This window comes from Phyllobates terribilis, unplaced genomic scaffold (assembly GCF_046119375.1).
Source record: "Phyllobates terribilis strain yellow unplaced genomic scaffold, ASM4611937v1 Scaffold_9__5_contigs__length_417890890, whole genome shotgun sequence".
Lineage (NCBI taxonomy): Eukaryota > Metazoa > Chordata > Amphibia > Anura > Dendrobatidae > Phyllobates > Phyllobates terribilis.
Window position 1 is genome coordinate 388,777,418 of NW_027362769.1, and position 11,409 is coordinate 388,788,826.

Sequence of the window (11,409 nt, forward strand, 5' to 3'; positions counted from 1 at the left end):
ACCAAGTCCTGCTGACCACGTCCACTTCCGTGAAGTTAGAAGGAAGAGCCAATTGGATTCGCACCAGTTACTGTAAAAGACACATCCCTCAAAATTGAGAACATATATCCTTTTATGTATTCTTTTGATAAAAATGTATGGATGAAACCCAGGCCAAATGGTGTTGGAAGCATTAAAAATAATCAGACTTGTCGCAAAGAGGCTTACGTTAATCTGACAAAGGGTGGCTGTAGTAACCATTACCCTAGAGTTGGATATACATTTAATTTTGTGTACCAATTCTTCATCTATAGGTCACATTACTGAACATCACTGGTATGATATTTTTACAGGATTTAGCCCTTCAAGAAGTAAATTACCTTTTCCGACCATTAGTACTGTTGTTTGTATATTTTATAATTATTATTACTATAATGGTATTTGGAAATGTTGTGGTAGATCGCCTCACTCGGCTGCACATAGAGGTAGACACTGGAACACTGTCTCTTTAAATCTTCTGTTGTGGTTTATTAAGAGTGCAGCATAAACCACGGCAATGTTAGCAAAAGTAACATGGCCTTCCGGACCAAACAGGAAATACAAAACATAACGTATTGCACAGTCCTTGTTGCTACGGGAAATCGCCCGCTTCAGGAACAAACAACTCAATGTTTAGCTTTTCTTCACATGACAATACAGCTCCAGAGCTTGTGCCTCCAGACCCACCCCACACCAAATGCTCTACAAGGCTGTGAATTTATCCAATGACCTCTTCCCTCTCTACAGGTGCTTAGTCACCCTAGCACTAAACAAGGCTGATTAACCCCTCTCTTTACTTCGTGTGCTGAAACATTTTTTCTATGTTTATATTACTGGAGCTAACAATCTCAGTGCTACATATCTCCCCTCCAGTAGTTTGCCAGTGACTTTCTCACAATTTGTTTTTCTTTTGTAAGTTAAAGGCTGCATTTTTGAGAAGACCCCTCCTGAGAGAAGAAAGAATATTGTGAGTTCAAAGAAGCCCAAAATTTTCTGATGTCCGGAATCTAGGGAAGAGTTAATAAGTCTGGCAGGATGGATTAACCCCTGAAGTACGGGCACAGGAACTTTTCCGGTCTTCACTTTCTTGCGAGTCCCTACTCTATAGTTAAAAACTTTGACATGTTGGCTGGTAACTACCATTGCCTTTTTGCTAATTTCTGATTGAATTTTTTAAAAATTCAGTTTATTGCTTTGGCTGTGCTGTTTGTTTTTAACTATATAGTAGGGACTCGCAAGAAAGTGAAGACCCTTGCGAGCTTGCTTATTTTCGCCAAACTATTAACCAATACCTCATATTATATATTTTTATGCACTTTTTTCATTTTACAGGGTGCAGCCAGGCCCATCAATGGTGACCTTGTAAATTAGGGGCTTTCCCCTCTGTTAGGCGCTGATAGGGTGCTGGGCAGCCGGACTTATCGAATAGTAGGAGTGTGTAATAGGTTGCTGGCTAGGCACGGTGCTACATCTGTGTGACTTGCGCCCTATTGCAAGCTTTATCTGTGTGCAGTTTTAGTGCTAGGCAATCACTCCATCCATGTAGTGAGAGATTGAGAGTGATTGTTCATCAGCATTCTGCACCTGTATTACCTCCTTCTAACAAAAAGGGGCCTGCTGCATACTGTTGTGCATTTTCTCTGGCATCTTGGCTGGTAACTACCATTGCCTTTTTGCTATTTTCTATGTGTCACGGCTGTTAGACAGCTGCAACACATGCAGGGATTGCCTAACAAATAGGTAATCCCTGTATGTGTCACCGCTGTGACACATGCAGCCACGGTAAATCAAATATAGATGATGAGCATGCTCAGTGAAAGGGTTAACAAAACACGCTCGCTCAACACTAGTAATCATCATTCCCGCACATGTTGTGTAGGCCCCTTGTCAATACTACTACCGGTGTACTTTTGCTCAGGAGTCGGACCTCTCCCCACCTTCATTTAAGTAGTATATAGACCTTTCGTTAGTGTCCAGTCAGGTCATGGCCTCCTTTAGAGTATCAAACATCTGTACTTTTCCTAGTGCCACCACTCTAAGGCGTACCAGATACATCATGGAGGACAGTACTTGTTTTGCGCGCAGTCTCCTCTTTATGTCCATAGATTGAGCTCGCCTTCTCTGTACTTCTGCTGAGAAATCTGCGTGTATGGACACATTGGAACCGTTTATGGACAAAGATTGATGGTCCATTGCTTTTCGCAGAATCGTGTCCCTATCCCTAAAGTGTAGCAGCTTTGTGATAATAGGATTTTGCTGAACACCAGTGGTCCCAGACAAGTGGGCAGCCTATGGGCACGTTCTATAGCAAAGGAGGGGGATAGGGCGTCTTTGCCAAAATTTTCCAGCAACCAGGCTTCAAAATATACAACTGGGTCCCGACCTTCCACCTTCTCCAGTGACCCTACTATGCGTAGGTTATTTTGTTGTAGCCTGTTTTCCAGATCGTCCACTTTGTTAAGAAGCATCTTGATATTTTTCTTATTTATTCAAAGATCTTTCTGCATGCAGGGTACTTGTCCTCCACATCACGCACTGTCCTCTCCACTTCCCTCATTCTTTTATTAGATTTTTGCATATCCTACCTAATGCAGCTAATATCTTCCTTAAGTCCTCCAACTTGCATGCTAAGGACATCTGTAGCGCCCCGAGGGTTCGGCCGCTACAGGGGTATTGCACCTCAGACCAGAGGTGTGATATTCCACTCCCGGGTAAGGATGGAGTATGGACCAGGGCTCAGTTAGCTGCATGCATCACACACACCCCATTTCCGAGGGACAGCTCAACGGTGCTCCCACTAGACAGAAGTGCAGGCACGACCGACCATGTCCCTGCTGGAGTGGGGAGGGAGGGGTGGAACACCCAGTGCTGTAGGGGCAGATAGGGGTTGGTTTCTGAGTGTAGGAAGGAGCTCATTGGTTGCTGGTCACCTGGGCTCATGGTCAGAAGGAGGTATAAAAGGTGGGCACCATCTTAGAACAGTGTTCAGTCTGTGAGGAGAGGAGAGCTGACAGGGAGCAGCAGCTCAGGCTGAGTGCTGCTCCAGAGGCAGGCCTAGAGGAGAGGCCGGAGCCTGAGAGGAGAAGGAGAAGTGGGCCTGGAGAAGAGGCCAAGGGAAGGAGGAGAAGACAGAACAGGAGAGAAGGAGAAGAGACAGAGAAACAGAAGGGCTCCGGAACAAGAAGGTGGAAGGGACCCTAAGAACCCACGAGAATCCAGGGTGAAGGGTCAGGCAGATTAAGGGTACCGGATCCCAAGTTGGTGGAGGAGAAACTACCCTCAGCCAAAGACCGGTCGTCGTGATCATATATTGGTGCGACACCTCATCAAACCTGCTAGGAAGGCACCATATAGGACAGCGGAGAACGGGGCCCACGTTTAACCGCACAGGTCCGCGGCAGCTGGACAAAAGTGGGTCACTGGTGAGGCAGGCCAGAGAAAGGATAAAAGGGGGTCCTGTGCCATGCTCCTGAACTGCCTGGGAGTTGACCGAGCCCCTCACCTGGTGGACGCAGCACGGCTCGGGCGGTCACTGCTGGCCGAAGTGACCTGGAACAAACGAACTGTGAGTAAAAACCCTGGACTGTAACTTGTCGTCTGTGTGCTCATTCGCGCCTCCAGCACTATTAGCACCGGGACTCGCACTACCATCACTCCCACCATCCACTGCACTGCCCTGGGGCCGCACTCTTCCCGTGGGGAGTCTCATCACCTCAGCTGCACCCATCATCAGCCCCAGCGGACTGCCTTGCAGCGGCGGTTCCTAATAACCGCAATCCACGGGTGGCGTAGTCGGACATTATCTGAAGCGCGTAGCAGACTACCATTGGTCTGACCACCCTGAGCCGCGGGACCGGGCCGCCACTACTACCCCCAACGTCTCCCTATCGCCCGGTTCCGTGTGCCCCACGGCCCAGGGGGCGAGTCACATCCAGGACAGAGGTACAGCCATTAATGACTGAGCATACATCTCTAAGGGTTGATCCTTTCTCCTCTGTTGCTGTTTGTCATGTTAGGAGTTCTGTCACAGCCTCTCTCAACTGCCGCTGGGGGAGAGGCTCCATTCTGCTTCATGACGTCCTCTCGTTACTTTCCACAGCCACTTTTCCCTCCGTTACCTTACAGGTGAATGTCCCTCTGAGCGTGCAATGAAATCCTCAAGTCATTTTCACAGATTGTTCCAGTTTAGCAACAGCCGTCTCTGTCATCTGTTCTCTGGCCGGCGTGATGTGAGGAGGTGCCATCTTGGATGCCTCTCTGTCTTGGTCTCTCTCCTTCTGACTCTTGCTGCGGGTCCTCTCCAGTTCCAAATTTCACCGGCTACTGCTCCCTCAGTTCCAGGCCACTTCCCACAGAAAAGGAACCGATTAGGGGGTAAGACACGGAACGGATTAATGTAATACACAAGGATACTGAGCAGAAGAGCAGCTTCATGTGTCTGCTCTACATGGCCGTCAGGACACGACTCCCAGGTAGTAATATGTATTAGTAGTGTGAGGTGAGGATGAAGCTGACGTGTGAGTGATACTAATTATTATAATTATTACTTAGTTATAAATCATGATAAATCTTAGGCTGTCGTACGTGTAATCAGGGCTGTGGCGTCTGTAAGCCAAACCTCCGACTCCTGAATTTCCATGCCACCAACTCCGACTCCCTCATACGCGGCTCATGTGTAAGTGATAAATTTACTGTATCACAGATTCATCTCAGCTAAAAGTCTAGACCTTTAGATCAGGAATAGGACAGACATTTATAGGACATTTCATAACTTTCTCAAATTCTTATGAAAAAATATTCCCCACAAACTGCATTGAACTACTGTACCCAATTTATTATATATTTTAGGAGTCGGAGTCGTTCCATTTTATACCGACTCCACCAAAATGGGCTCCGACTCCACAGCCCTGCGTGTAATGAGGGTTACATGCATATAATACATATATATATATTTTATTTATCTTACTTATATAGCGCCATTAATTCCACAGCACTTTACAGACATTATTGGCACTGTCCCCATTGGGGCTCACAATTTAATTTCCTTATCAGTATGTCTTTGGAGTGTGGGAGGAAACTGGAGAACCTGGAGGAAACCCACGCAAACATGGGGAGAACATACAAACTCCTTGAAGATGTTGTCCTTGGTGGGGTTTGATCCCAGGACCTCAGCGCTGGCTGCAGTGCTAACCACTGAGCCACCGTGCTGCCCTATAATATACATATATAACATATATAATATACAAGTACAGAAAACTAAGTACCCTGCCCTTGGAGGCTTACATCTATAGGATACTTGAGTATCAGACAGTAGATGCAGCAATGTAGGAGCAGAGGGGTTATTGCAGGTTGTAGGTGAGTTTTCAGGTTGCGTCTTAAGGTTTCAATTGTAGGGGAGAATCGGATGTGCTGAAGGTTTGAATTACTGAGGATGGGGGGCTCGGGAAAAATCTTAAGTGGAATTTGTCAACAGATGACAGCAGCGTAATGTAGAGACTTAAAAAACAAGCCCTCATATGGCGGTGTAGCCATAAAAATAAAAAAGTTATCGTTCTTTGAAGAAGAGGAAAAAAGGAAAATGCAAAGTGAAAACAGCCATGTTATGAAGGGATTAAAGCAATAAATTAAGTAACACTGAGAACTGTCGGGGTTGATGCCGGTTAGTAAGAGCTTACAATCTACGAGGACACAGGGGTAAATGTTCTGTATAATGGCCCAGGTTAGTACATGAAGCTGCAGGAGCCGTCACCTGTAGAGTCTGTGGGTGCAGATATGGAGGGACAGGAGAGGACATACAATGGGGCGAAACGGTAAAAAGGAGATCAGATAATTCTTCATCTTCACATTTCGTTTTTCTGACCTTACACTTTCCCACCGTCCCCACATACTGAAGCCCCCCAATCCGGTACACGGCTCTTATTATGGGTCACTCTCAGCTTTTTTCACAAGAACCTCAGTGTACAATAAATGCAGCTGAAGAATTGATCCACGTATCATCCAGCTCTCGGCTCGGCCCTGACACATCGTCTATATAACACCTATATCTGTAGGGAGTGATAACGGAGAGACAGTCACTGCTTTCTGTATGACCCCAGATACAGTAATACATTAATGTCCTCCACCCATTTAGAGTCAGGATTTGGGTTTTTTCCTGAGGTTCTGCTCCCGTGTCCTCATCAGCCTCTTCTATGTCAGTCTTCTTCAGAATAAGGTTTTTTTCCCATCCTACAAAATATAACATGTGTTACTTCTCTTTTTGAATCTTCCAAATATAAAAAACTCAGGATGGTCTTCCTTGTCATGTCGGGGTTGTTCTGGGTCTGGGGATGTCTATCTATGGTTCAGGGGATTAAAAACTGTGAGATCTGAAGATCCAAAAACAATCGATGGTCTCAGAAGAAGCTTCTTGGTCTCCTGCGCTTAGACCTTGAGGACTGTATACTCCGCTAAGTTATGGGACAATAGTCACTGTATATACAGGGAAATACTGAGGCTGCAGAAATCACTGGGGACAGGGGGAAAATGGACAAAACCTGGTGTAATGCCAGTAATAGATAAACAGTAAGAAGCTGTGTATACAGTTACTCCTTATAGCCAGGACAAGGTAATATCTCACAATGGAACAAACGAAAAGAGAACCGAGCCCAAGAGCTTACAATCTACATGATGTGAATATTATGTGCATTATGGGAATATGAGGATATCTTATTAGTGAGATCCCCATTTGGTGAACCCCTATAGACCCCACAGATGTCACTATCCTCACCCTACAGAACGGCTGATATCAGTGTAGAGAGATGTCTCATCGATCACTGACTGTCTCCTCACCGGCCGTCACCGGTAACTGATCACACGGCCTCATTTACTGTACAATGTCAGGAGGAACAGGAACTTACCAGTTACTGAGGCCTCCACTGTTTTGTATTTGTTTTGTGCTTTGATCACTGTTTTTCTTTCTTTCACCTGAAATAGAATAAGATGAAATTAGTAGAAATTAATCTTCTCGGTTACAATATAAATTGCAGACAGCGGTGCGGCCGGTGATTACTGTGTTCCTGGGAATATTCTGCTCCTTCAGGTATAAGGTCCTGATCCCTACAGATGAATCCCCCATAGGATGAGCCGCCCCCACCAGTCTCCTGTAATGTCCCCAGGTATCGGCACTGACATTATCTCCAGTGGTCATCATGTAGACGTCATCAGGTGGGGACAGACGTGTCACCGCTGTACAAGGCTGCAGATATCACGTCTCCACCACTGATCTCACATTATCATTATGTAGGATTGCGACCCCTTTATTATCAGATATTGGGATTATTAGACGTTCGGCCTCATTCACATGAGCAGACGTCTGGTCAGTGCGCTGCCCCCGTCCACAGTGAGCGGCTCATGGACCAATGGGGAACAGATGATGAAACAGCAGCTATAAATGGATGTCACTTCTGTCATCTCTTCTGTCCATCGTCGTTTGCTGTTTCTATAACATTAATGGGATTTCCCACCAATAACATAAATAATCACATAACTGGAGATAAATGTGAGATCACTGAGGGTCCAACTACTGGCACCCCTGGCCATCTACTAATTTACTAAAAGTAAGTACACCCGTCCCTCCTACTATAGCTCTATATAATGGACTTTATTTATTTTGTTCCACAATCAGGATTTAGAAATCCACCTGTAAGTCCGGGGGCACTCACCGATGTGTAGGGGTCCGGTGCTCCGCTCTATGGGACCCTCCTCGCTGGGATGCTCCACTCTGCAGATGATTTCTGATCCTTGGTCTGAACTTATTATTGGGGTAAAAGTCACTGAAGCTTCACAGGAATAAGTGTTATCTGTCTGTCTCTTCTCCTTATGTGACATCTTGTTAATTCTCTCCATATATGATGATTTTCTGGGCAGATCGGTCACATTTCCGTCCTTCTTTATGAACCAGAAAATAGATAGAAGATCCGGGAAATATCCGGAGATATCACAGGTCAGGGTGGCTGATTTACCATCTTCCAGCTCGGGGACATTGATAGATCCGACGTGTGAACGCCAGGGAAGATCTGTAACATGTGGAAGAAGATAAGGAATTCACACTGGGTCCTGTATAAATGTCACAGACTTATATATTATATTATGACAGATGTAAAAAAACAAAATCAGACATTACAGCACAAGATGCTGAGCTGAGTGATTGGCTGCAGCGGTGATCTGCCATCCACACATTTGTCACTGCTGTATCTAAGACCTGAGTGTAAACCAATCTATAGTTAGACAATTTGTATGGAAGCTGCTGTTGTCCAAGAAAACCATCGCTGCAGTTCTCCTGAGACCCCGAGACGTCTCTGCTTCTGGGGGAATATTCTATGGACTGATGTTGTGTCTGGAGGAAAAAGCCTCTGAAGACCAACACCAAACAGGCATGACACAGAGTGTCACTGTGAGCAGGGGGACAAGGTCACACAGTGTCACAGTGAACAGGGGGACAAGGTCACACAGTGTCAGTGTACACAGGGGGACAAGGTCACACAGTGTCACTGTGAGCAGGGGGACAAGGTCACACAGTGTCAGTGTACACAGGGGGACAAGGTCACACAGTGTCAGTGTGTGCAGGAGAACAAGGTCACAAAGTGTCAGTGTGTGCAGGAGAACAAGGTCACACAGTGTCAATGTTAGCAGGGGACAAGGTCACACAGTGTCAATGTGCACAGGGGGACAAGGTCACACAGTGTCACAGTGAACAGGGGGACAAGGTCACACAGTGTCAGTGTACACAGGGGGACAAGGTCACACAGTGTCACAGTGAACAGGGGGACAAGGTCACACAGTGTCAGTGTACACAGGGGGACAAGGTCACACAGTGTCAGTGTGTGCAGGAGAACAAGGTCACAAAGTGTCAGTGTGTGCAGGAGAACAAGGTCACACAGTGTCAATGTTAGCAGGGGACAAGGTCACACAGTGTCAATGTGCACAGGGGGACAAGGTCACACAGTGTCATTGTGAGAAGGGGGCAAGGTCACACAGTGTCAGTGTGCACAGGGGGGCAAGGTCACAAGGTCACACAGTGTCAGTGTGAGCAGGGGGGCAAGGTCACACAGTGTCAATGTGCACAGGGGGACAAGGTCATATAGTGTCAATGTGCGCAGGGGGACAAGGTCACACAGTATCAATGTACGCAGGGGGACAAGGTCACATAGTGTCAATGTGCGCAGGGGGACAAGGTCACACAGTGTCAATGTGAGCAGGAGGAAAAGGTCACACAGTGTCAGTGTACGCAGGGGGACAAGGTCACACAGTGTCAGTGTGCACATGGAGACAAGGTCACACAGTGTCTTTGTGAGCAGGGGGACAAGGTCACACAGTGTCAGTGTACGCAGGGGGACAAGTCACACAGTGTCAGTATGTGCAGGGGGACAAGGTCACACAGTGTCAGTGTGAGCAGGGGGGCAAGGTCACACAGGGTTAATGTGCACAGGGGGACAAGGTCACACAGTATCAGTGTACGTTGGAGTACAAGGTTACACAGTGTCAGTGTATGCAAGGGGGCAAGGTCACACAGTGTCAATATGCGCAGAGGGACAAGGTCACACAGTGTCAATATGCACAGGGAGACAAGGTCACACAGTGTCAGTGTACACAGGGGGACAAGATCACACAGTGTCAGTGTACACAGTGGGACAAGGTCACACAGTGTCAGTGTACACAGGGGGACAAGGTCACACAGTGTCAGTGTGTGCAAGGGGACAAGGTCACACAGTGTCAGTGTGGCAGGGGGACAAGGTCACACAGTGTCAGTGTGTGCAAGGGGACAAGGTCACACAGTGTCAATGTGGCAGGGGGACAAGGTCACACAGTGTCAGTGTAAGCAGGAGGACAAGGTCACACAGTGTCAGTATGTGCAGGGGGACAAGGTCATACAGTGTCAATGTATGCAGGGGGACAAGGTCACACAGTGTCAGAATGCGCAGGAAGACAAGGTCACACAGTGTCAGTATGCGCAGGGGGACAAGGTCACACAGTGTCAGTGTGTGCAAGGGGGCAAGGTCACACAGTGTCAGGGTATGCAGGAGAGCAAGGTCACATAGTGTCAGTGTACACAGGGGGACAAGATCACACAGTGTCAGTGTACACAGTGGGACAAGGTCACACAGTGTCAGTGTACACAGGGGGACAAGGTCACACAGTGTCAGTGTGGCAGGGGGACAAGGTCACACAGTGTCAGTGTGTGCAAGGGGACAAGGTCACACAGTGTCAATGTGGCAGGAGGACAAGGTCACACAGTGTCAATGTATGCAGGGGGACAAGGTCACACAGTGTCAGAATGCGCAGGAAGACAAGGTCACACAGTGTCATTGTGAGCAGGGGGACAAGGTCACACAGTGTCATTGTGAGCAGGTGGGCAAGGTCACACAGTGTCAATGTGCATAGTGAGACAAGGTCACACAGTGTCATTGTGAGCAGGAGGAAAAGGTCACACAGTGTCAGTGTGTGCAAGGGGACAAGGTCACACAGTGTCAATGTGGCAGGGGGACAATGTCACACAGTGTCAGTGTGAGCAGGGGGGCAAGGTCACACAGTGTTAATGTCCACAGGGGGACAAGGTCATACAGTGTCAGTGTACGCTGGAGAAGAAGGTCACACAGTGTCAGTGTACGCAGGGGGACAAGGTCACACAGTATCAGTATGTGCAGGGGGACAAGGTCCCACAGTGTCAGTGTGTGCAAGGGGGCAAGGTCACACAGTGTCACTATGCTCAGGGGGACAAGGTCACACACTGTCATTGTGAGCAGGGGGGCAAGGTCACACGGTGTCAATGTGCACAGGGAGACAAGGACACACAGTGTCATTGTGAGCAGGAGGAAAAGGTCACGCAGTGTCAGTGTGCACAGGGGGACAAGATCACACAGTGTCAGTGTACGCAGGGGGACAAGGTCACACAGGGTCAGTGTACACAGGGGGACAAGGTCACACAGTATCAGTGTGCAAGGGGACAAGGTCACACATTGTCAGTGTGTGCAAGGGGACAAGTTCACATAGTGTCAATGTGGCAGGGGGACAAGGTCACACAGTGTCAGTGTACGCAGGGGGACAAGGTCACACAGTGTCAGTATGTGCAGGGGGACAAGGTCATACAGTGTCAGTGTACGCAGGGGGACAAGGTCACACAGTGTCATAATGCGCAGGATGACAAGGTCACACAGTGTCATTGTGAGCAGGGGACAAGGTCACACAGTATCAGTGTACGCAGGGGGACAAGGTCACACAGTGTCAGTATGCGCAGGGGGAAGAAGTCACACAGTGTCAGTGTGTTCAAGGGGGCAAGGTCACACAGTGTCAGTGTGTGCAAGGGGACAAGGTCACACAGTGTCAGTGTGGCAGGGGGACAAGGTCACACAGTGT

At 47.8% G+C, this 11,409-nt stretch overlaps 1 gene segment (V, D, J or C); it reads right to left on the bottom strand.

The window, feature by feature from the left end:
* Positions 1–4,657: 4,657 nt before the first annotated feature.
* The window catches only part of LOC141162498 (uncharacterized), a 159,590-nt gene continuing 152,838 nt past the window's right edge, over positions 4,658–11,409 (bottom strand). The window contains 3 exon segments of the C gene segment in view: positions 4,658–6,243; positions 6,915–6,981; positions 7,719–8,072. Coding sequence covers positions 6,210–6,243; positions 6,915–6,981; positions 7,719–8,072 — 455 coding nt within the window.